The 26186-nt window shown below is 48.4% G+C and overlaps 1 protein-coding gene across 1 annotated transcript in view; it reads left to right on the forward strand.

Moving 5' to 3' along the window:
- Positions 1–26186, forward strand: part of CCBE1 (collagen and calcium binding EGF domains 1) — a 223382-nt gene that overhangs the window by 189199 nt on the left and 7997 nt on the right. Inside the window, exons 3-7 of the mRNA XM_034995890.1 lie at positions 1895–1947; positions 6710–6844; positions 9092–9244; positions 18071–18174; positions 24028–24148. Coding sequence (XP_034851781.1) covers positions 1895–1947; positions 6710–6844; positions 9092–9244; positions 18071–18174; positions 24028–24148 — 566 coding nt within the window. The remainder of the gene's footprint in view (positions 1–1894; positions 1948–6709; positions 6845–9091; positions 9245–18070; positions 18175–24027; positions 24149–26186) is intronic.

The following is a 26186-nucleotide window of genomic DNA, read 5'->3' on the forward strand; positions in this document are numbered from 1 at the left end:
CATTCAGTTGTTAAACCCATCCAGCGGGATGGTATTTTGTTTTTGTGGGTTTTTTTAAGATTTTATTTATTTATTTGAGAGAGAGAAACCGCATGAGAGGGAAGGGGTCAGAGGGAGAAGCAGGCTCCCCGCTGAGCCAGGAGCCCGATGTGGGACTCGATCCCAGGATTCTGGGATCATGACCTGAGCTGAAGGCAGTCGCCCAACCAACTGAGCCACCCAGGCCCCCTGGTTTTTTTTTTAATTTGATATATTTCCCAATTCTTCTATTTTGTTCTTTTCATAGTTTCTGTTTCTCTTAGATTTCCTACGTTTTCATTGATTACAAGTGTATTTTCCCTTATATCTTCAAACATAGTTGTAACAGCTGCTTTAACATTGTGTCTGATAATTCCAACATCTGCAGTTGGAATTGGCATCGTTGGTTGTCTTTCCCTTGAGAATGGGTCACATTTGTACAAGTTGTATCATGGAGACCCTGAATCCTGTTCAATTCATCCAAGGAATGTTGATATTTCTCTTTTAGCAGGCAAGGAACTTGGTTGGATGTAATGTGAAAACTGCCTTGCAGTAGGTGGTAGCTCAAGCCTTCAGCCTGTGTTGTATTTAGCGGGGGTGTTTTGAACCTGCTCCTCACACGCATGGGTTAGGGCTTACCAGAGCTTGGGAAGAATTTATACCTAGAATTTAAGGCTCCCCTTTTCCAGCACTCTCCTTTCCAGGGTTTCCCTCAATTTTTCATGCCTCTGGTTGCCCCAGCTTTGTCCTCCATTTGATTGAGCCAAAACTCCCTGTGGGTTCCCTGTGTTTTAGCTTTCCACACCACATAGCAACTGTGATAGGCACTTTGACAGGCTAAAGCCCTAAAAAGCAGGAAACTTAGCCCGGGTTGGTCCCTTGTTCAAAATTTCAACTCTCCTCTTAAATCCTGCCCACTTCTCTTTACTCACCAGGACCTACCAGTGGTGGTTTGCTTCTGTTTTGTCCGGAGTTTATAGTTGCTATCTGTAGGGGGTTGGTCTGTTAGGAGCCTACAACTTCATACCAGACACTTAAGATTTCCAGTGGAGATTTACATTTTGAACTGACGGCACCATTTCTCTTAGAATTGCCTGCTGTTGGGGCACCTGGGTGACTCAGTCGGTTAAGTGTCCAATTCTTGATTTTGGCTCAGGTCGTGACCTCAGGGTCGTGAGATCGAGCCCTGCATCAGGCTCCATGCTCCACTTTGAGTCTGCTTGAGATTCTCTCTCCCTCTCCCTCTGCCCTGCTCCCACATGTGCTCTCAACTCTCTCTCAAAATGAATGAATGATGAATGAGTGAATGAATGAACTGCTTGTTTGCTGTTTTTTTAATTCAGATATTTTAGATACCTTTCAGTACCTTATGTGGTACAGGTGTAAAGCAAGCACTCAAATGGGAGTCAGAATACTTGGGTCCCAGCCTCAGTCTTACTAATAATTAGCTATCTAATTATTATTATAATTAGCCATCATTATAATTATCTAGTTGTTAGCTAATTGTTAAAATTAGCAAGTCAGTGAATCCCTGGCTTGTAGGCTGAGGGGCCTGGAGCCTCAAAGTTCCTTTATATCCTGAGGCCTCTGATCATCTGATCTAACTATCTTGAAGTCTCTGCGTTAATCCACTTCATTGGATTCAAGTGATTAATTACACATATTATGTGATGAAAAAGGCGTCCCGCTATTGGAAGATGTGTCCATGTGCTATTGATAATATTTCCCCTTTTTATCTCTGCTTCCCTTAAAGCTACACAACCCCTTCTTTCCCTTAGGCCTCACTTTTCCCTGGGCACAAGTCATTCAATAACTAAAAAGAATTATATTTTTAATCTAACATCCCATTTAAAATACATTTTTGTTTGTCTCTTAGGAAAAAATGCTGCAAAGGGTATAAATTTGTTCTTGGACAATGCATCCCAGAAGGTATGTAATATAAGATTGTCTTCTCACCTTGTTTGTGACTAGTCGTTAGGTGTCTATAAAGTTCAGATGTATATAGAATGTGTATGTAATTTCAGGGGTTTTTTGGCATTAAATTCTTCTAGTGCCAATTTAGCTCCATGTATAATATGCTCTACCCAAATCATTACACAACTTATACACATATATTGAGCATCCTCAATATATACAAACAGTACACATGTATTTCAGGTTTTAAGCTCAGGAGGCTGTATTTCCCTAATCAGCATGTCATACACAGTTAGAACACAAGCATCCTCCCCACCTCTCTCTGCTTTTCATATGCTAAACTCAGAGCCCCTTCAAGCTCTGTGCTCAGCCCAGCACTGAGGAGACAGAGCAGTGTCAGACCTGGGCCCAGTCCTCAAAGCCCACACCCTCAAGCTGGGGAGACAGGATACAGACAAGCATGAAATCAGAGATACCTGAATTTTTTTTAAAGATTTTATTTTTATTATTTATTTGTCAGAAAGAGCGAGGGGGAGCACAAGCGGCGGGGGGGGGAGTGACAGGCAGAGGGAGAAGCAGACTCCCCGCTGAGCAGGGAGCCCAATGTGGGACTTGATCCCAGGACCCTGGGATCATGACCTGAGCCAATGGCCAAGGCTTAACCAATTGAGCCACCCAGGCATCCCAAGAGACCTGAATTTTAATAACACGTTCCATATTGCCTTAGTCCATTCTGGCTGCTATAACAAATACCATAGTCTGGTGGCTTAAACCACAAAAGTTTATTTCTTTTATAGTTCTGGAGGCTAAGTCCAAGACCAAGACCCTGGAAAACGCCATGCCTGGTGGGAGCTTCCTGGTTCATAGATAGCCACCTTCTTGCTATGTCCTTTCATGGCAGAAGGGACAAGAGAGCTCTCTGGGGTTTCTTTTTTTTTTTTTTTTTTTTTTTTTTTAAGATTTTATTTATTTATTTGACAGAGACAGAGATAGCGAGAGCGGGAACACAAGCAGCGGGAGTGGGAGTGGGAGAGGGAGAAGCAGGCTTCCCCCCGAGGAGGGAGCCAGATGTGGGACTCGATCCCAAGACCCTGGGATCATGACCTGAGCCGAAGGCAGACGCTTAACGACCGAGCCACCCAGGCGCCCCTCTGGTGTTTCTTTTATAAAGGCACCAAGCCCCTTCATGAGGACTCTGTCCTCATGATCTAAGCCCCTCCCAAAGGCCCCACCTTCTCAGACCATCACCTTGGAGGTTAGGATTTCAACATGTGAATTTCAAGAGGACAGGAGGATTCAGTGCATAACACACACATCCTACCTTAGTCTTTGTGGGAAAGTATTAGTACTTGACTCATGGTTGTTTTAAGAATCTTAACCGCATGTGAGGTACTTGGAACAGAAGCTGGCTCTTATTAAGTGCTTGATAAATGGTTCCTGCTGTTGTTTTTAATAATGACCACAACATGTGTGGTAGAGGCATTCAGAGCAGAAAGTGTCTGGAGCAGGCCCGGGGCACAGAGGACCCAGGGCAGTCTGAGGTGATCTCAGGAAGGAGGGGGAGCCGGCTGATCAAGGAAGGCTGCCAAGGACCTGGACAGGTAGGAGGAAGAGAGCTGCAAAGGATCCCAGCGCTGATCCAGAGAATGCTAAGAACTGTTCGGAGAGCGTGAGATTAGTTGGCCTGGGGCCGGGGAGAGGTGGGTGCGTGGGTAATGAGAAATAGGTTTCTTCACTGTCAACCAAGAAGCCAGGCCTTTGCAGAGAACCAGGAGTGCAGCCAAGGCAATTCATGTTGCATTATCGCATAGAGAGCGGTTTTTTTGTCTCAGTTAGAAATCAATGAATCCCCCCTGCGTATTGCTCTCTTCGGTGCAAGGGTGGAAGAGTTCACTAAACCATAGCTGGGACCTTTGAGAAAGCGGCTTTAGGAAGGTTGGTTAGGAAATCACTTTACATAAGATGGTTTATGTGGCCTTGGGCCTCTCTCAGACTGAATTTCTCACTGCCAGCCAATTCTGTTGGCTAGAGCATGGTGGAAAAAACCCACAAAGAAAAAACCCACAAAGGTCAAAATAATTGCGTTCTTTTATAAGCCAGCTTTTCTCAGTCTGCAGCTCTGTCCTTTATATTTCAATTTGGCGGATACTAAGAAAACTAAGTTTAGGCCAGTCGATTTAAGATCCCAGCTAAAGACCTTGCCCAGCCTAAATAAAAACACATTACATGGGTACCACATACTTAGGCTTTCTTGAAATGTTGGGTGTTGTGGTTTCGAACATCAGAGCCTAAAGGTAGCCTCCCGTCGCCCTCAGTGGGGCCTGTGACACTGTGATTAACAAAGCCTTGCTCTAACTAGCAGGCTGCTCCGTTGCTGTCGCTAGAACACTGAAGTCTTTCAATCTGTGGGAAGAAGTCTGTGTGCATGGGCTTCTTACTAAAGATCTCTACAGTCATAAAGATTTCCATGAGCAGGAATGCAACATAGAAATGTGGAAAGTCAGAAAAGATAGTATATTCGTTAGGATTGTCCAGAGAAGCAGAGAGAGGTTTCCTTAAAGGAATTAGTTGACAGGCTTGTGGAGGCAAGTCAAAAGTCCGCAGGATAGGCCGGAAACCCAGAAGCAAGGTAACGGTCTGAGTCAAAAGGTCGTCTGCTACCAAAATTCCCTCTTCCCTGGGGGAAGTGTTTTTTCTAGTAAGGCCTTCAACTGATTGAAAGGGGCCACCAACATTTTGGAGGGCAATCTGCTTTATTCAGACTCTACCAAATTAAATGTTGATCCCATCTAACAAATATCTCCACAGAAACGTCTAGAATGTCCTTGACCAAGTATGTGGGTACTGTGGCGTCTCCACATTGACACATAAAATTAACCATCACAGATAGTAAAGGGACTAGAATTTCTAAACAAATGTGCTGAGGAGAAGGTGCAATTTAAGAGAGTGTTGCCTCGTGTTTGTTACTCTAAGTCAAAAGTCAACCACCCGTGGCCAAATCTGACCCACCGCCTGTTTTCGTAAATAAAGTTCCATTGAAACACAACCATACTCATGCACTTAAGTATTATCTACGGCTGCTTTTGCCCTACCACCGCAGAGGGGAGTAGTGGTTGCCAACCAGATCTACTCTGCCAAGCCCTCTGCTGTATTATTTTGATTTGCCAGGTGATAGAATAATCTCATTTGTCCTAGCTCAACAGTTATTAATTGAGCATAAGCTGTAGGAAGAAAGTAGTGCCAGTTAGTCCAAGGGACACCGTCCTTGCCAGATACCCAGACAGTAGTAAGAGCTAGTAATAAAGGCAACAGAAGAGCAGGTTAAGCTTTACTGTGTGTCGGGCCCTGTGCTTTAAGGCATCATCCAAGTTAACCTTCATAAAAGCGCCAGAAAGTCGTCATTACTGTCACCCCTATTTTATAGGTAAGAGGATGAGACTTACAGGACCCGAGGTCACAGACGACATAGTAGCAGAGTTCGGAGGGCTGGCTCTGGAACCCATACTCTTCACCATAAGGCTGCATGCCTCCTAGCCGGGGACAGAGTAGGCATTCCACAAATAAGGCAGAACACGGGAGCAAGAGAAGAGTATAGAGCACAAAACATGGGCTGCCTAGGGGCACCTAAGCGTCTGCCTTTGGCTCAGGTCATGATCTCAGGGTCCTGGGATCGAGCCCCATGTCGGGCTCTCTGCTCAACAGGGAGTCTGCTGCTCCCTCTCACACTCCCTCTGTGCTCTCCCTCTCTCAAGTAAATAAAGTCTTCAACAACAACTACACTGGCTGCCTAGAGGTGATATTTAGTTGAGGAAACCATGTTTGACTGGCAGGAAAGTAGACCTGGCATCACAATTACAGGGGACAGGATTTAGCAGGGGCAGCTTTGCAGGTCCTCATGAGAATGGCATGATCCTTGCCCCACGGACACCGTCTGCATCGGAGCTAAAGACAGACCGACCCACCCATTCCACCTTCCTGTGCGGCGGAGCAAAGCCGGGTTTACTCTGCGTCCGAGGATCATTTATCTGTCAGCACCTAGGGAAGATAGCTCAGTGATTGAGATGCTGGATCTAGTCTGGAGGTGAATGTGCAGCCTGAGCTCCTGACTCCGAGCCAAAGTCCCTTCAGAGGCTTGTTAAGTATCCATTTGTAAGGACTGGGAGGAGGAGAGGCTTTAATTCTTTTCAAGTAAGAGGGCATCCAGAGACCTCCAGCTGCTCCCAGCCCCTCCTCAGCATGCAGGATACACACGCGTGCGCACACACACACGCACACACATGCCCCAGCCCTGCCTCACTCACACCAGCTCTGTTCCAAAGCCTCCCTCACGCTCCTCCTAGCCTGCGTGACTTCCAGCCGTCGCACTCACACGATGGTGCCCACACCCCTCACCAGGCCGGCTGTTCTTTGGTGTTCATCTGGAAGGAATTCCCTGTCTCTACCGCGGGTACTGCTGCAGGGCTGGGGCATCCAGAGCATCTTTGCTTCCCAGATGAGTGGCAGACCCCAGCGGATGAGGAGGTGACCGGGGGAAAATCACAGGGGATGTTTGCCTTCAACCACGGGCCGGGCTGAGCACCAAGTTCCCCGACGTAGTACTTTTAAAAGGTGGCCCATGGCCCAAAGGGTTAACACCCTTCTAAACGCAGCCGGCCACCCTTCCCCATTCTTGAGCAGGGTGCAGCCCCGGAGGTCTGTTCCAGACCCGGGCCCCGTGTCACCACGCCCGTGTGCTGAACGACTGTAGCTGACGTGAGCTCACCCTTGTCTTTTTCAGATTACGACGTGTGTGCCGAGGCTCCCTGTGAACAGCAGTGCACAGATAACTTCGGCCGAGTGCTGTGCACCTGTTATCCAGGGTTCCGGTACGACCGGGAGAGACACCGGAAGCGCGAGAAACCTTACTGCCTGGGTGGGTTGGCGACACACTAATGTCCCAGCTCCTGGGATCGTGATTCTGTCCTTTGTTGGATACTCTCCATCCGTGGGGCCAGCTCCCCAGAGCTGCTTTGACCTTTGTTTCTCCCCTTATGTCCCGGTGCTCAGATAAAATCATGCCAGCCGTCACTGCCTTGATCAGACCAACCTCGGCTGAGGAATTCTTCAGGGAGCTGGTACCAGTCAGATCCTAATAATAGGCAGTGAGATCTGAGAGCAGGAGAAGGGGAGCATTATCAAAGCGAGAACAATGTCAAACAGAATATAAGTGGGCAGAAACGTCAAAACACAGAAACACGAGACTCCACGGTCCCTCGGAAGGCAAGGCAGAGAGGCTGGGAACGAGGAAGGGCCCATGTGGCAGGCAGATTGGAAGTGAGTCAGGGAGCTGAAGCCAGCCACCTGGACTGTGCTGAGCGAGCTCAGCACCTGCCCTCGCCACCGGCGGGGTCCTCCCCGCACTGGCTGGGCTGTGCAGCCATGCCCTCTTTGTGTTCCTAAGACAGGGTGATGGTAATTGTCCCCTGGAGCCACGTGTCTCCAAGAAACACTGGGGGTCTTGTTTTTAGAAAAGATTCCTGGCCTCGCCTCCAGAGCCTGAGGGCGGGTCCAGAAATCTGCATTTACAGAAACGTCTCTAGTGACCCCCGTGCACAAGCGAGTTTGAGAAGCCCCTGGAGGATGAACTGAGGAGCCGGGCACATGGTCCCAAGTGGAGAATAAGCGAGCTGTGATGAGCGGCCCCTCCTCCTCTGTCCCAACTGGGGCTCTAGAGAGCGCCATTGAAGAGAAGTTCTAGCTATTAACCTCCTAGCTTCTCCCCAGTGGCACCTGTGGGGGCACCCCACACTGACAAGAGGACTGAGGCCACTAAGTGGACCCAGGACCATTGGCGCCTCCTACAGAGAACGGGGCGCGCCAGTCTGTCTCTCTGAGGTCCCGGGCGCGGGGGCTCTCCTTTGAGTTTGTGGTAGCTGCAGTACTCTGTGCTTCCCATTTGGGGATCCACAAAACTAGCATTCTGTTAAGAATTCCATCTGCTTCTCTCCTTTCAACCTCCTCCTCCCTCTGGACAATAGGGGCAACTTCACCCTTGGGTGTAGGGCAGAGGCACGTGAAGAAAGGTGTTCAGCCTGAGGAGTTGCAGAGGTGAATGCAGCTGAAGCACTTAGTCCACAGGTGACACGGTGCATATTACCAGGGGAACGTCCGAATGACCACACTCCCGGGGGCCCCCAGGGGCCTTTCACACATGGGGGTCTGCCAGAGGTGGGTCCCGGGCCACTGGTCCAGAGTAGCTGGAACGTCCGCATCTTGAAGTGCAGGGCTGAGCTCTGTCTGCCTCCCACATGTACACGGTCAGGACTGAGTATCGTGTTCCCCCCCACACACACACACACCCACACACCCACACACCCACCCACACACCCACCCACCCACCTGATGTCTTCAACCAGTGAGCAGGAAACAGACCCGGGCGGCCTCCTCTTCCCCTGGTGGGAAACACTTTTGTTTCCACCCCATTCCGCAGGGGAGCAAGTCTGTGATGTGCACGGTTTATGGGGACTCTGGTGACTTGTTTGGTGGTCTCATGGCTCGTTTCCACAGCTCATGGGCGGTCCGTCTGGGTCATTGATGACACCGAGATTTCCTGGGGAAAACTCTCCATTAGATTCATCGTGACTATTTTCTTTCGCTAGAAGTGGCTTTTCTCAGGTTTCATTACATCTCTTCACTGGGAAGGAGCCATTCCTAACTGACCTTGGGTCACCATCCTGCCGCTCTGAACCTAGAGCCGTAAAGGGGGCGGGGGAGGGGGGCATAAAACCCCTCAGCCCACTCGGGTCCTTGCAGAAAATCATGGCTCTGATGCGTGCTTTTCGAAGTGTGTTGCTATCTGTCAACTCATTTCCTCTTCTGAGGAGCCCAGCCAAGTATTTCGGCCCGGCGACCTTATCAAGTCTTGTAGATGGGCATTTCGAGGGCTGGCAACGCCTGCACCAGGCCACATGACTTGGCAGTGGCAGATCCCGTCCCTGATCAGCTTGCCACCGTGGCGACACGGCCTGAGGCGCTCCAGGCGCGCTGGCTCATCACCTTCTCTGATCGAGGCTGGCAGAGGGTCCTTTGCAGACCTTCATGGGAGGGCCACGCTGAATGTCACCTGTTGTGAAGAGCGTCCTCTGAAACGGAGCATTCTCTGCCTTTGGTCCAAACCCAGATATCGACGAGTGTGCCACCAGCAACGAGACGCTGTGCGCACACACGTGCATCAACACCGTGGGCAGCTACCGCTGTGAATGCCGGGAGGGTTACATCCAGGAGGACGACGGGAGGACGTGCACCAGGGGAGACAAATACCCCAACGACACTGGTGAGTGGGGCAAGCGATGTGCGCCCATAGGTCGGCAGGCCCTTGGGAGCCCACCAGGGCTTTCAGCCACTGACATTAATTCGTGGGCCAACTTGAAAGTGAGCACAAGAAAGGGAGCAGTGGGGGCAGGAAGGGGCGTTTGCATGAAGGGCAGGTGGGATCTGGGTTAAGAGAGGGGTAGGACATAAGGTCGAGCCCAGTGGAGCAAAGCCTGCCAGCAGCGAGGGTTGCGAGTTCGTGCGTATTTGCAGAAGCTCCCCACCAAGTGGAGGTGGTGCTGTGCTCGAGCAGAAATCAGTAGAACTTAGCTAGGTGCTTGGACCACCCTCAGATGAGCAGAGCAGAGGCCAGAAACCCTGTGTTCTCTCAGAGAATGGGTTGAACATCGATAGGAAAAATGTCCATGTCAGGTAACCGTGTACATCAATGCTGCTTAACGTGTAGTCCATGCAGGAACTCTTTGTTACTTGGTTCATGATTGCATGAAAACAGAAGTCAAGTGTTCAGACATTTTTATGCCCATTGGAGAGACATTTTGTCTAAATCCAAAGATCAGCGCTTGTATTTTGTCGCCTTTTTCTAGTCATTGGTTTTTATTGTGTTTTGCAAATACAGTCCACAGTGAAGTGAAACAGTGTTAAAAGCTGGCCTTCACAGAGTTTGAGAAGCTCATCTACGTTATGTCAACCCAATTCAACTGATATGTCTGTCACTGAGGGATACGATCAGCCCAAATATTGGATCGCCCCCTTAAGTTTGGAAGACGGAGCCCTTGTGCTCCTGTACCCAACACTCATAGGCCAGGAAGCTGCTCCCATCTTCCTGTGCTCGGGGCATAGCTCTTCCCCACCCCCCTTGGGAGGGGACAGGATGCTGTCTGTCCAGAGAGGCTGGCTGGGCCTTGGACCATCTCTGATTGGGGAGGGGGTCCTGGGCAAATCACCTGTGCCAAGAAGGCAGGGAGCTGGGAAGGCTAAACGGTCTGGGCACTCGGGAAATGGTGATTCTTGGGTGTAGCCTGAGATTTCTACAAGGAGTGGAAGACAACTGCCATCAGCTGAGGATGGCAAACAGCTGGGAGACAGCTGCCTCATATGGAAGAGCTACAAAGCAAAATTCTGAGAACAAGCAGGTTGAGTCAGGAGGAAGCCACCATATATTAGAAGTAGATGCAAAATGTGCTTGGAACCAGCACAGGATTGGGCAATCTGGAATAATGTGAGTGAATCAGAGGGCTTGGTCTAAAGCACTTCTTACAGTCTAAAGCACGTGGGGCCTACATGCCCAGAGGTGCTTAGAGCAGGGGTGAACAGTCTTTTGGGCAGAAGCGTGGATTGAGGAAAAATGTTTGCAGGCCTTTTTTTTTTTTTTTTTAATTCAAAACTAAAATCACTTTATTTTTGTCCCATGGTGGAGAAGGTGGGAGAGGGGCCGGGTGTGTAACTTACCTATTTGATTGTCTCCTTTATTGAGAGGAATTAATCCTTTGAAAACTGAGGTGCAGCCTTTTAGCCACTGACATTAATTCGTGGGCCAACTTGAACATTAGCCACGAGAAGGCAGCTTCCTAAGTTTTCATGTTGGAATTGGATTTGCAGCTATGCTCTGAGCCGGGAAGTCCAGGGGCTGTGTGAGCGACTCAGCCTGCCAACTCCATTGTCTCTTTGCCTTACATTTCTGTTCAGATGAAACCTGTTGACTTGGGCATGAAGGGCAGCGTTGAGCAACCCAGTCTAGACCTTAACCATCAGAAACCGCGACCACAAACGCTTACTGCTCGAGTGACGGGTGGGATTAGATAGGAGGGATCCCTAAATAACAGGACGTGGCCTCACCCCTGAGCAGTTCCCACCTGGTGGGGGCAGGGTGGTCTGCCTTGGGACCCGGCCTTTAACTCAGAGAACCAGAGAAGCTGGTTGGAGCTTCCAGAGACAGTGTAAGAGTTTTCCACTGAAATGTACTTGTTCTTTGGTCTCGGATGGCCTCCCTGTGTTGAGTGGTACCCTAGGGAGGGCTCTTGTCTGAGCATAGTGCTAAGGTGGGCCCGGTGGGAGGCACTCACCTCCTGCCTCGTGCTTTGGCCGTGTAGACCTGCCCGGGGGCCCAGGTACAGAGTCGGGGCCCAAGAAGTTCTCCTTGTGTCTCTGAAGTTAGCAGTCTGTTGTGTTAGGTCAGTCCTCGGACCATAGTCTTCTGCTTCCTTCCCTGAGAAATGAATTCTACTACTTAAACGTTTTTAGGGTAACACACAAGAAGTTTCAGTGTGAGAGAGCAAGTTCAAGAGATCAGCAATTTTACTTCAGTGATGAGCAGTTTGACTTCTCTGGCTGAGAATTCTGGGGAAAACTGAAGTGCTTGTAATGGTAAGGGATATAGATAGGCAACTTTTTTTTGCACCTTCTCTCTTAGTCCTTTCATTTAAAGATGACCTATTTTCTCTCGACCGTTTATTACAGCATGTCCCCACATTGTGTTCTACAGAGCTTTGGGGTCTTGTGAGCTGCAAATAAGCCTTTCTCCAGAAGCATCTGGGTTCAGATGTTTGGGGAAGAACATGCTGCTGCACCCACTTTAAGGGTTCATGGGCCACGTGCGTGAATGGCTCAAAGAGATTGCCTTTTTCAAAAATGTTAATTTTGATTAAGCCTGAATTTCCCCAAATTATTTTCTTAAGAAAGGCCTATAAACATCTCGCAGACAAGAGTATCCTGAAAAATAGAATTTAGAAAATGCTAACTTATTAACATCAAAAGCCTGAGCTCGGGGGTTGAACTTGGTAGGTCGTCTGGTTGGCTTTCAGGCAAAGACGCCTTCGCTAGATGAAGCAGCCAAAAGCCCAGAGTGAAGCCATTTGCTGTGGATGGCGGAGCATCTGATGAACGAAAACAGGACAGGAGTCCTCCATCCTGCCATACCGAGAGACCGTTTGTTCCTGTTTACAGGGAAATCAGTGGGAGAGGTCTTTGTTTAATTAGTAAGAATGGTCTGGTGGTTCTACTGTTGAGGTTTATTGTCACACAAAACTCATTTACAGATGAGCCTAGACTGCAAATTCCCTTTCTCCTCTCTCTCCATCCTCCTCCTCATAGAACAGCTACAAATAGTTTAAAAAAAAAAAAAACAAAAAGCTGAACAGCACTGTCTGTTGAATCGCACTCCCCTGCCGCCGGCAGCAGCTTTAGACAAAGAATTTCTCAGTGTTTTTCAGTCCCCGGTGTCCGTTGAATTCACCACACACGCACACAGGACGAGCATTTGGTTTTAGTGTTTTGCTAAGAAAGACATTCCAACACCAGTAACCAGGGACGTCCGGAGGGAAGGGACAGAGAGGAGGAATCCAGACCCGTAATTAAAATTGGGAGCAAGGACGCCCTGAATGTGAGAGTCATAACTCAAGCGACGGGCCACCGAGGAGGTGGGGGGATGACTTTGATGGTGCTGGCAACAAAACGCAAGCACCCTAGAGGCGTTTCTTGGACAACCGGGAGGCCGTGGAAAGTTCCTTGGCTGGGGGGCTAGGATTCTGGCAGCCAGAGCTGCGGAGCATTAACCGCTGGGGGTCGTGGGGCAGGTTCCGGGCCCCAGCTGCCTGCTCTGCGGGAGGAGCAGGAATGTGGGACTGGACAGCTCTCAGGACCCTCGCGCCCTCCCGCGTCTCTTCCACAATGTGGTGGGATGTAGCGTGAGTAACCGAAGCCCGACCGGCCCTGCGAGCCCTGGTGCAGTCCTCATCTCTTGCTCCTCCATCTAAAGGAGCACCAAGGCTCCGAGACCTGCCCAGCTTCACCACCTAAGCCGAGAACTTTCCTTACAGCATCTAAAAGGTGATTCGTGAACATCCAGATACTCGGCTCAGCAACTGGAAAAGTTAGGGGCCAGGCGAGCCAGCTAAGCAGCTTCATCTGTTTTGGACTAATGAATAAACCTAATATTTCATTGTGATTATTTTTTTGTTGAAGAGATAATGGGTTTTGTTTTTTTTTTTACATAATGATAATTGAATGTAAACATGTGGGATCTAAAATCTCCTTTCCCCCTCCTCTTTTTTTTTTTTTTTGAACTTTGCATTGTCCAGTGTCTGACGTTAGAGTCAGAGGAATTTACAGTCAAACCCAGCCTCAGCTCGCTGTGAGAAGAGCGGGTGGAGAGCAGTTGGGGGGTGAAAGGTTGCCATGCGCCCACGGGCATGGTGGCGCGAGCCGTCTGGCTGCTCAGCAAGCAGGGCCCGCTCGGTCACTTGCTTGCTTTGAAAATATGTCACTGGAACCAGCTTAGATACTCCAGGGAGTCTGTGTAGCACTGATGGGGAGACAAATTAAGGACATGTTGGCTCCGTAGTAATGAGCTTACTGCTCTATTTTGCAACTTGTGTTTACTTTCTGATAGAGCGACCATGACCCCCGGCGTCCCTTACTACAGTTCAAAGTGTTGGGGGCGGCCAGGTGTTTCGTGTAACTTTCAAGCTCCACTAATCCCTAGATCAGTGGTTCTTAGCCTGGGGAGCTTTAAAAATTGCCAATCCCGTTCCCTGGCTGCAACCCCCAGATGCAACATAATGGGATTTTTTTTAACCCCCCCCCCCCCCGCCCCCAAGTGGTTATAATGTGCCGTTAGCATTGAGAACTGCTTGCCAGGGCACAAACTTGCACAGTCACCTTTTAAAAACAAACATGTTCTGTTCGTTGGTGACATTGCCCATGTGCAATGTGTTGGGAACATCCTTTAGTTTCTGAGTTTATTGAAATACTACTAATACAGTATCTAAGGAATTCTATTTCTAATGCTTTGGGATATAGATCCTGCTCGACGTTAGTAAAAATTAGAGCTCTATGCCCCCATGTGGCTAATCAATAATAATGCGCCTTTAAAATCTGAACTGGTTGGAGCAAAATGTTGGGTAATCCTTCGCTTAACATGAGCATGGTCACGGTTCAAGATACTCAGTGACTATAGCATGAATTGAGAGGACTGAAAACATGCAAGATCAGAGATGTCTCCCCAGATTTCTAAATGAATTATTAACGTAGCATACACGAGATTGTTTTAGCTGCAAGTTTGACATTACTGTAGACAAATTGCAAGATAGATGAGCCCCGATTCAGAACAGATTGCATGTTCCAGGCCTGCACACACAATTTATCTTCCAACTGTCTGAGAGCTCTTTCCAAAGGATGATGTAAAGAACCCTATCCCACATCTGTTATTTTGTAGGGAACTTAATACCCACAATAATAACATTTATGGAGCACTTGCCATATACTGGGCACTGGTCTAGGAACTTACGGGTCTTATTTCATTGCTACTACGGCGGTTACCCAGGTGATAAATGCGTTTGTCATTTTACTGTTGGAAGAACACACCCAGAAGCTGTGGCTTCCAACCTAAAGGATACTAATTGGCAGCATCAGGATTTAAATCCTGATCATCTGACTCCACCAGAGCCTCTGTTCCCTGCTACTCTGTTACTCCATGCCCATGAATGGACACAGTTAATCCTTGTGTCTGTGTTCTGATGATTATACAAAGGGACAGAGAACAGACCAGGCATTTTCAGGTCAAAGTCCCTCCGCGGAGCTTACTCCCCAGAGCAGTGACAGCTGAGCAGCATGCATGTGCTTCAGAGTCCCTTGGAGGGCTTTGGCATAACTGTGCACTAGGCCCCGCTCCCAGGATTTCCTATTTTTGAGAATAGGTGCCCAGGCAGTGATGGTGCTGCTGCTGGTCTGGGGGTCTCACTTGAGGACCACTGCCCCGGAGTCTGCCTGCCAGAGAGCACCCGGGTATCCTGAACAGAACCCCCGGTAGCCGGCTCCCTGCACCCCCACGATGCCAGGTTCAGGACCTGGGAGCTCCCAGCCTGCGTACACAGCACGCTGGAGGACCTAGAGCAAGTCACTTTCCTTATCTATAAAGGAGATTGAACCCAAAATACATCACTTCTAACACTCCCTGATCTAAATGAAGTAGAGTCTAGAAGCCAGTAGGGAGGTTTATTCTTACCGTGAAAATATCAAGTTGCCTCCATCACACCAACGCTTGGAAAATTTAACCGAGTACGTAGAAGCAGAAATGGGAAGATGGGCTTCTAACTCTGGTTCACGACGGCCTGGCTCTGCCAACAGGGCTAGTTCCTTACAAAGGTCAGCTGCAAATTGTTAAACAGGTGTCCTCATCTGTTTTGCACTCTTATTGCCTCACATGGCCTGGCAAATAGCAGAAGCTCCAAAGGTGGACAAGAGGGAGAATGGGGAGGGAGGGATGAGCGAGAGAGGTGGGTTACGGGATGGGATTATATAATTCGACCAGTAGATGAGATGGAACGGATGAATGCTAGGTTGGCAGAGATGAATGTCCTCCAGCTGTCCTTCAGTGCTGACAAAACTAATAAACCTGGAGTGGGGATCCTCTATTTATGCAGGGGTCTGCCATTCCCTGCCATCAACACAACCGGATGTGGTAAGGCTTCAGTTCTTCACCCAGTGTAGTCTGCATGGAAATGCCCTTGTATTATTCAGTTATGTTAGAGACGGATCTAAGTAACTCTGGTCCTCCTCACATGAGCCCAAGCTCTGTAGGCAAGTAGGACTGTAAATTGGTACATTAAACTGGGATAAAGAGCCCAGAGGAAATAGCCAGAATTGTAGAAAAGGTGTTGGACTCAGATTCGGGAAACCTCAGTTCTAAACCCACATCAACCAACTTGCGAGATGACTTTCAGATACCAAATGTCAGTTTTGCCTCATTCTGTTCATGTTAATACTATCCTTCAAGAATTCTGGGGTTCTCAGGCAAGAGCAATGCAAAGGGCTTGGTGGGTCTGAAGATTGTGCCAGGCACTGTTTCCCATTTATTACTGGCAGGTGGCATGCCCACTCTTTCACAGGCCTTACCTTCATTTAACCATCATGGTAGCCCTGGGCCGTAGGAATTATTCTTCCATTGTTATGGTTGAGGAATTAGGGCTTATCGAGGTCAGATAACTTGCCCAGGATTCCGGAGCTCGTCAGTGACAGAGCTGAGCTGTATAGCCAGGACAATAGCACTTGGCAGACCACACTCCTAACCAATCCACTTAACCTCCTCCAAGCAGAGACCTTCCCTAGCCTCATAATTCAACTCAGTATTACACAGCTGCAATGTGAGTCAACCTCACCCCGCAAGTGTACCTGTTGAACATGCTATCAGTGGGAAGCCGCTGATAAGACAGCTAGCCTAGGAAGTGGGAATGAGTGAGGTGGTCATGTTATACTGCGTACACATAGGTGGATTTAGAGACTGCCGTTGTGGCATAGATCCAGGTGCTTTTTCCAGGCATTCAAAACCTGAGCTGTAGGTCGACCCTGTCTCTTATGGTAACTTAGAGATGGAGACCTGCTTCACCCACTTGAACCTGCTGGCTTGAGAAGTGTTCCCAACGTGGGTCCTCCAATCCATAGGCCTCCCGTGACGTGCAGGGATGGGGTGTGGCAGGTGAATAGCCAGAGATCTCAGTTGTCAAGTTGCCCCCAGGCCCCCCTCCCCTCCCCAAAGAGCAGAAACACAGGTCACCATGTAGATCACCAAGTAGGGGACTGATGCCCTTGGAGAAATCAGTGCGCTGCGTGAGGAAGTTTCCTGTGAGCATGGGGCTCTCCTGATGCCCAGCACGTCTATCCGTTCGCTCCTTCTGTCATAGACTGCCACCAGCTGGGTGGCTTAAAGGATAGAAATGTATCCTGTCTATTCTGGAGGCCACAGGTCTGAGATCAAGGTGTCAGCAGGGTTGGTTCCTTCTGAGGGCCATGCAAGAGAATCTGTCCCATCCCCCCCCCCCCTGCTTCTGGGGGCTTTGCCAGCAATCTTTGGCATTCCTTGGCTCCTACCCTATTACCTGACCTCTGCCTTCATCTTCATGTGGTGGTCTCCCTGGGTGCGCATCTATATCCTGATGTCTCCTTTTTATAAGAACACCGGTCATGTTGATTATGGTCTCCGCCCTGTGACAGTAGAACTTCATCTTATTACGTCAATGACCCTATTTCTGAATAAGGTCACATTCTGAGGTACTAGGGATTAGGGCTTCAACATACGAATTTTGGCAGGAAAACAGTTCAACCTATGACGCTCTACTTCACACGTAGTGTGTGTCCACTACGTGAGCGACCAGAAATTCCAGTTCTTAGGTGGCTTACGCTCTGGTATAGGTAGAGTAGCCTCTCCGTGGGGAAGCTTAGAACACCGCCATTTGAGAGGACACGTGGTAAATGCTGGCTGACCTCAGGACCGCGGTCTCTCCGTAGAGAGGACAGGCTTTGTGGAACATCTGACCTAGGTCTGGATAGTTGATGGGTTTCCATGAATGGAGACAGCACAGAGGGCTTCCCAGAAGAGGGGGGAATAAGATAAAGCACATGAGCCAAGGAGGACAAGAAATGGCTTAGAGGGACATTCCTTGGCTGTCCCCAGTTGCATTCCAGACAGCCCTGGTGAACATTGGCCCTTGGATGGGGGTATAAATCATGTCAGGTTGGTAGATCCCACCTCCTAAGAAGCACTGACGAAAGGGCCGTGGTTCCCCTGTTCACACATGAAAGAGGAAGATCCCGGGGTGCCTGAATGGGAACAGCTGAAGACAGAGCACTGGGGGCCTGGGCGGGAGGTGCTGCCTCCATCTCTGCCCTGACCCGGGAGTGCAGTCAGTGACCTGAGAACCGTAAAATCGCCGGCCTCCCTCACACGTCCTGCTGTCCGCGGGTCCTCCGGGGACTGCCAGTTGCGAGGCTGTCTTTCTGGGGTCCGGACGGCCTCCAGCCTCCCCAACCCACCCGAGCCCGTCCCCTCGCGCAGGGCATGGCGAGAAGTCGGAGAACGCGGTGGAGGCCGGAACCTGCTGTGCCACGTGCAAGGAGCTCCACCAGATGAAGCAGACAGTGCTGCAGCTGAAGCAAAAGGTACGTGCCTGCTCGGCTAGAGACAGTCCCGCAGTAAGAGGGCTCAGCAGAGGGGAAAAGGCAGAATGTGGAGAAACGAGAAAAATGAGTTGTCACGCACGACCTCTGTGAGCGTTCATGGAGGTGGGTACCAGCTGGGTTGGCACCCGGGCTTGGCTTCGCCCGCCCACCCTCAGAGCTGCTGTTGGAAGGGCAATGAGACGATGAAGGCAAGAAAGGGATCGATTAGGTAACTGTTAAAGCAGGCCATGAGGTGAGGGGCGTGTGGCGAAACTGTCCGGAGGATGAGCTAGGACTGTTGAAACTTTTGGTAAAACGTCCAGACACATGGTCCTGGGGCAGACGTACACAGTTCTATTTTAGCTAATGTTTTGGTGATGTTTTTCGACCGAGAACGTCCTGTCTATAAACATCCATAAGCTGATGATGAATTTCTGTAGCAGCTTTATTTTTCCCATTGGAAAGCAGCCTCGTGTCAACAACAACGAGGGCTGACTCACTTTATAAAAGGCTCCCACGCAAGCCTCAGAGACTCTCAGATTTCTAGTAACATTGTTAGGCCGTGAGTAATGCCCCTGTGATAGATCTGGGGACCTGATTTCTTGAACAACTGTTCTGGATCCAGATCGATGGTATTTATCATGCCTCAGTTCAGTTATTTTGCCAGCAACTCAGAAATTGCTCTTACACTGATAAAACATATACTTACTGGTTTGTTTAATCACTTCTGCCCAAGGCTCTTAGCACACCAAAGAGGCGTATATAATCTGTTTAACTTTGTTATTCTAAAGGGTAAAGGGTAAGCATAAGACAATATTGCTTTTCCATGTTCAACAAACATTCAAGCAGCCCTTAATGAGAACCACAGCTACGAGCAGATCAATGGGCAGAGAAGAAGAATGGCTTTGCTGGTCTTTCATATGTTGTTGGCAAAGATCTATATATGTATCCTGTAATCACGATCCTAAGTAGTCTGTGATCCAATGATAGGGAGAACGGGCGGAACACTTTGTAAGCATAGCACATAAACATATCCCACACATACCCTCAGGTTAAACTTGGATTGATGTTAATATTTATTGAGCAAATCCAAAAAAGTGTCCATGGAAGAAATAAGTTCGCGTTTCATAGGCCAGAGGATTAGGGCTTGGGGGAGGCAGTTGCTCAATATCTCAAGGCCTAAAGCTGTTCTCTGCTTCCTCTCCTGGATAGTTAAAAATCCAGGGGGAGACGAACCATGAGAGACGATGGACTCTGACAAACAAACTGAGGGTTCTAGAGCGGAGGGGGGTGGGAGGATGGGTTAGCCTGGTGATGGGTATTAAGGAGGGCACGTACTGTATGGAGCCCTGGGTGTTATACGCAAACAATGAATCATGGAACACTACATCTAAAACTAATGGTGTAATGTATGGTGATTAACATAACAAAAAAAAATCCAGGAGCTATAGGGAAGCTTTTCCCAGCCTGGAGGATCCTTAGAATAGTGCCACTAAATCTCACATGTTCGGAAATGCAGTCGCTAAATCAGTATCTGGCTTTCCCTTGGCCTCCCTGGCTTTCACAGAATGTCTATTCTGTGCAAGAAATGTCTAAAGAGTTGAAAATTTTGTGTCCTCATACCCGTCACCTTTAAAGACTTTGCTGTAGAGCTCCATACAATCCAGTAGCAAGTACTTCTTAGTACTCTAGTAACTCGTGCGGTAACTCTCACGCACTTAGTACTCCAGTAACTCTCATGAGGTTAACTCTCACGTACTTAATACTCCAGAAACTGGTATTCGGTAACTCTCACACACTTAGTACTCCAGTAACTCATGTGGTAACTCATGTGGTTGGTGGGACTGGAATTGGTCCACCTCATACTGAATTCTGCAAACACGTGGTGGCAAATCTGACCTAATGCTAACATTTAACATTACGAGGAGCAACTCATTTTTCAAGGCACCTGTAAGCATGTGTTGCATTCTGTAGTTGATAAAGCAGTCTTACATCCAGGATCTCATTTAATTCCCACCATGACCCTGTAAGAAAGATGCAGGTATCCTCAGAGAAGTAAAGTCACTGCCTAAGAGGCAGGCTAGACTTCTGCCCCTGTGCTGGGGGCAGGATTGTCCATTGGATTTTAACATCATCTCACTGCAGTAGATGCCCTCTGTTCTTTCAGAAGGAACGTAGGACATCTGCCCAAATACACTTTGACTAAGAAGTAGGTATTGGGTGTCTTGGACCATGGCCAACCCCATGATAGAAAATAGTATGCAGACATGCTGAATTGCCCCGTGAGTGTAGTCCGCAAAACCCCAACTGTGGGGTACTCAACGGTTCCAGAACTCCCCTGGGTTCTTTGGTGGGTAAATTATAAGGAAAAAAAGGTGGAGCAGCGACCTGCGGATTGAAGGAAACTTAAAAGACCTGTCGTTTCTGTAAAATGAACAAGACTAAACCATAGTGTGTGGGCATGCATAGTTAGGTCATTTTTAAATTTTTTTTTCTTACAATTTTTAAAAGTTTTTACTTAAATTCCAGTTACAGTGTAATATTAGTTTCAGGTGCACAATACAGTGATTCAGCATTTCCACACATCACATTGTGCTCATCACAACAAGTGCACTCTTTAATCCCCATCACCTATTTAACCCATCCCCACCCACCTCCCTCTGGTGACCATCAGTTCGTTGTCTATAGTTAAAAGTGTGTTTCTTGGTTTGCCTCCCCTTTAAAATTATTTTTAAAACACAGGAAGTTATTAAAATCAGGATAGCGGTTACTTTTAGGGGGAAGGATGAGACTGTGATTGGGTCAGAGCACATGATGGGTGACTTCTGGTGAGTGGCTAAGTACCGTTTTTTGACTTAGGTTTTTGTAAAAAAGGTACTTGCCTTATACTTATTTGCTAGGATATAGATTTGTGGGGTTTCCAGATTCTGTGCTTTTATTTTCCGATAAGAAGTTTTTAAAAATTGTATGCAGACCCCAGTGGCTCCAGCTCCATAATTTCTTTCTTTGGTTTGGGAAGGAGGAAAAAGTGATTTGGCTAAAAAGGGAGATTTGAGAATACCATCATGTAACTCGTAGGGAGGGTGCCGGGCCTGTCAGCACTGAGGGGAAAGTTGGAGGCAAGGAAGCCAGTTTCCTGCTGCATGGACAGTTTGGTTTGAGGTGGGCGCCGCTGCTGAGCATGAACGAGGACTCGGGAGGGGTTTGGGGAGCACCTGCTGTGCCTTACGGTGGGCTGGGAGAGGAGGGAATACAGGCCCTGTGGAATCAAGTCCTGCCTTCATAAACCGTCCTATCTGGGCAATCAAGCCAGTGGGGTGAGTCTGCCAACAGTTGCCCCATGGAAGGGGACAGCCAGCCTCCGAAGGTAGAGGTCCGTGGGGCTTCAGGGGCATGCGCACACTGGCGGCCCGCCGTCCGCGTTTGCACGTTCTAGCACGGCCTTTAGTGCCAGGCAAAGAAATGACTTCTCAGTCGTTTGTGACCTCCTCTGCCACCTTGATCTAATTGCTCTGCAAAAGGGGCCTTCTCAGGATGTTGGGAAGACTAATCCGTACTAAAGTGACTAGAGATGCTTTGCTGAGGATCACTGGTAATGTCGAGAGAGGCAGCTTGGTGTTAGGAGCACAGATTCCAGAACCATATAAGCTAAGCTTAAATTCTAGCACCACTACGTGCTGGATGTATGACCCTAGGGAAGTGACTTAATGTCTTTGCGCCTCCCTTCTATTAAAAGGGGATGACAGGTAGAGAAGCTTAAAAAAAAAAAAGGATGACAAAACTCTTTTTGTTTTCATGATCAAATGAGTTAACATTTACAAAGGACTTAAAACAGTATTTGCTACTTAGAGCTTTGTAAGTGTTTACCAAGTAACATTTTTTTAAAGATTTATTTGAGGGACACCTGGGGGCCTCCGTCGGTTAAGCATCTGCCTTAAGCGTCTGCCTTCAGCTCAGGTCATGATCCCAGGGTCCTGGGATCGAGCCTCGCATTGGGCACCCTGCTCAGCGGGAAGCCTGCTTCTCCCTCTGCCTGCTGCTCCCCCTGGTTGTGCTTTCTCTCTCTCCATCTCTTTCTCTGACAGATAAATATTTACTTGAGTGAGTGAGCGTGGGGGGCAGGGGCAGAGGGAGAGGATCGCAAGCAGACACCCCACTGAGCTCAAGAGCCTGATGTGGGGCCCAATCTCACGACCCTGAGATCATGACCTGAGACAAAACCAAGAGTCGGAGGCTTAACTGACTGAGCCACCCTAAATAATGTTAATTGTACGTCCTTACAAAGTGCTTTACAGCAGCGCCTACCTGATTCATACCAACAGCTCTATGAGATACTTTATGACAAAGGCTAATAATACGAGATAGTGATATTCATGATTCTATCAATTGGAATCCAGGGTAATGTAGACTCTCCCTATATTACTATGACCTTCGCAAATACCTGCATGCCACAAGCCCATCCTCTGCTGTGTTTGTGCAGCAAGTCAAGCCAGGGACCCTGGACACCTGCTGGGATGTAATTACCCAGCGGGAGGTCAGCCGGGAAACGGAGGTTGACATTTACAGGGTCACCTCATGACATTTACAAGGGAGCAAAGAGAGCTGGTCTCATCTTCCAGGCTTGATCCCTCAGATCCAAAGATGGGTGTAGGGCATCAGAACATGCCAAGGCTAGGGAGGAAGTCTGCCATGCTCCTTCTCTTGGCCTCTGTCGCCCTCTAGACCCAGGGTTTCCAAGCAGGGCCTCCTCCAAGAGGATGTAGGGACAGATGTAACATGTTTCAGAAAATCTCAGACATACCTGGTTCCTATGGGACTCCAGGATCCAGAGTAAGCCTTCTGGAGTGGATAGCCCTGACCCTCATAAATGTGCCTTTCTCCACCTGACTTTGCACCCCCAAATTAGCTTCTTGAAAGAAAGAGACTAGAACTGCCATTTTATCAAGTCACTTACTATGTTTCAGGTCCTGCGCTGGGCACCTAACCTACATTTCCCATTAAATCCCCACGGCCCTAAAGGTGGGTGGTGGTGGTCCCTTTTATTGGTGAGGAAAATGGAGGTTCATAGCATTCAGTTCTCCCAGGTCTCACGGATTCACATAGCTTACCTGACCTCAAGGAATGCGAAGGTCATTTGTCTGGGCGGCCCCTCTGACTTCCCCTAGAGTGAGCGGCCTGCAGCCCAGGAGGGAAAGCGAAGAGGAAGCTCTGGTGCCCTTTATGCCCTAGTTTCAGAAGTTACACACGATCACTTCCACCATTTTCCAGTTATTGGAAGTGAGTCTCTAAGAACAGCCCACACTCAGAGGGCAAAAGTTAGCTTCCACCTTTTGAAGGTAGGAGTATCCACAACTTTGTGGACATATTTTTCCATCACGGTCACTGTTTGCCACCAGCTCCCGAACACCTGAGTGTGTAGGTGAACCGTAGGCCACATGCCTAGTCCTGGCTCCCAAGGCTGAGGGCCCATGTCTTAATCACCATTGTCACCTTAGAACCAAGCACAGGGCCGGGCACATAGTAGGTACTAAATAAAATAATGAACAAATTGAAAGCCTGAAACAGGTAGATTCTATCAGTTATGGGAATAATGAGTCTAATGATATCTAGACTATCTGGAGCCTGTCCAGGTTTGTCTACTAACCAGCCAAGTGATCTCATGCAAGTAATTTTCACTGGAAGGTGTCTGGATTTGGAAGGGTATCTCTGCCGCCCCTTTGAGCTCTAACTGGCTTGGATAGAGGAGAATGACCGTGAAAAGGATTGGCAGCCCCTGCAAACACAGAAATGTGAACCATCTTCCTGGCCGTGGAGCCGTCACCTCCTGACCGGGGGATCCTCTTCTCTTTCCAGATTGCCCTGCTCCCCAACAGTGCTGCCGACCTGGGCAAGTACATCACGGGCAACAAGATGCTGGCCTCAAACGCCTACCTTCTGGGACCTCCTGGGCTGCCTGGGGGCCAGGGCCCTCCGGGTGAGTGGGGAGGAGAGCAAAGGAGGGGGACAGAGCCACCAGCCACTGCCTGCCGGGAGCTCCCACGAGTGCGGGCTGGACCAGGTCCAGACTGCATGGGTGAGGGCAGCTGCAGGATTCCGGGGAGCTCCCACACCCGTGTCATGAGAGGCTTGGGGGAATTGGGTCCTCGAGCCTGAGAAACCCTCATAACTGGGAGAAATCTGGAAGAAGAAGGTCATTGTCCTGGGCTTGGGTAAGATTCTTAGAGATCATTTTCAGTTACGGAGGAACAAAATGAAGACTTATTTTTAATGTTAACATACAGAAATAGAATTGGGTGAGGAACACATGGGGGCACATCAGCCAGCCGTAACCCCTTGTGGCTAGCCTCATTTCTAATGTTCCTCAGTCTTACTTCCTCCTTCCCCTATTGTTTGTGAACACACTCACATTGGTATTTCTTTATATGTATAGATCTATATATTTTTCTTCGAAGTCAACTTCGCTGAGATACAATTATATACAGTAAAATGTACCCCTTTAATCCAGTTCAAGTTCTGAGGAATGTATACGTCCTACATCAAGCTCGCTCTTACCACTACCCTGTATCAAGATATAGAATATTTCCATCACCCCAAAAAGTTCCCTTGTGCCCCTTTGCAGTCTACTCCCCTGTCCCCAACTGTAGGCAACCACCAACCTGCTTTCTGTCACTACTTTTGTCTGTTCTAGAACTTCAGAGCAATGGAATCTCATCATGGGTGTGGTTTTTGTCTGACTTCCTGCATTCAGCATACTGCTTTAGAGATCCACCCTCATCGCTTGACAAAAATACCAAATGTGCTATTGTTCCATCAAGAAATATATAATGAGAACTTTATTTTTCTTTTTAGCAAATGTTTGCGGGTTTTTTTTTTTAAGATTTTATTTTTATGAGAGAGAGAACGAGAGCACAAGCAGGGGTGTAGCAGGCAGAGAGAGAGGGAGAAGCAGACTCCCCATGAAGCAGGGAGCCCGATGTGGGGCTTGATCCCAGGACACTGGGATCATGACCTGAGTTGAAAGCAGACACTTAACCAACTGAGCCATCCAGGTGCCCTACAATGAGAACTTTAAAAAATAGTTACATGATGTTTTATATTTTATTATAAGTCCCTCCATAGATAAGATAGATCAACAGAATCCACACCAGTAAAGGAAATGATATTAGTGTTAGCAGATGATTCTAGAACATGGAGTGTCTTCTCCCTGATTATCATTGCTTAGTAGTGTGCTAGGTGTTATGAATGATGACCTGGCCTTCTAATGACAAAGACAAGACACAAAGAGCAAAGGCAAATGGAAGAAAATGGTATCTGCCTGCCCCTAAGTAAGTGAACAGGTGCTTCCTGCTGTGGGAACTTCCAGGAGAGACCACGGAGGCCTGCAGTGATCCCAGGACTTGGGTTTGAACTGGACATGGAAGAGTGGGAGGGTTTATTCGAGAATATGGGCAGATTTGAGGTTGGAAGTTCAACAAAAACAAAGGCTCCAAATTCCTTCCAGACTATTTATTTGTTTTCTTTTTCACTTATATCTTGATCTCCTGGTTTCTACCAAACATATCAAACTGGGTCTCAGTCTATATAGGGAACAAGAACTGGTCCAGGACCTTGGTTGACCTTGTTCACTCCGTTGGCCTGAGGTACTCTAGCCCATGGTGAAATTTTCTCCAGATCCTCCCACAGGCAGCCTCTTGCTGCTTCTAAGTAGATGTGGGTCTCCTTGCAAATTGATTCCCAGCACAGAGTTCCCCACCCTTCTCTAAGAGTATGTTCTTGCTCTGCTTCCCTGGAAGAAGTTCATCTCTAGGCCAGTCTACAAATCACTCCAACAAGGACAAATGAAGTAGAAACAAGAGTACCATTGGCTGGCTGGCTTCTTAATGAATGACTTGCTAGCTTTCCTTTCCAGTTCTGCCGTCTGGTTTCTAACAGAGTTTGAGCTGTCCAGGGTCCTTGATGGAGCAGAGAGTAACAGAGGACTAACTTTAGCAATGGACTGTGCCCTTACTTTG

The sequence above is a fragment of the Mirounga leonina genome, unplaced genomic scaffold (assembly GCF_011800145.1).
Source record: "Mirounga leonina isolate KUSES-001 unplaced genomic scaffold, KU_Mleo_1.0 Mir_93, whole genome shotgun sequence".
Taxonomy (NCBI): domain Eukaryota; kingdom Metazoa; phylum Chordata; class Mammalia; order Carnivora; family Phocidae; genus Mirounga; species Mirounga leonina.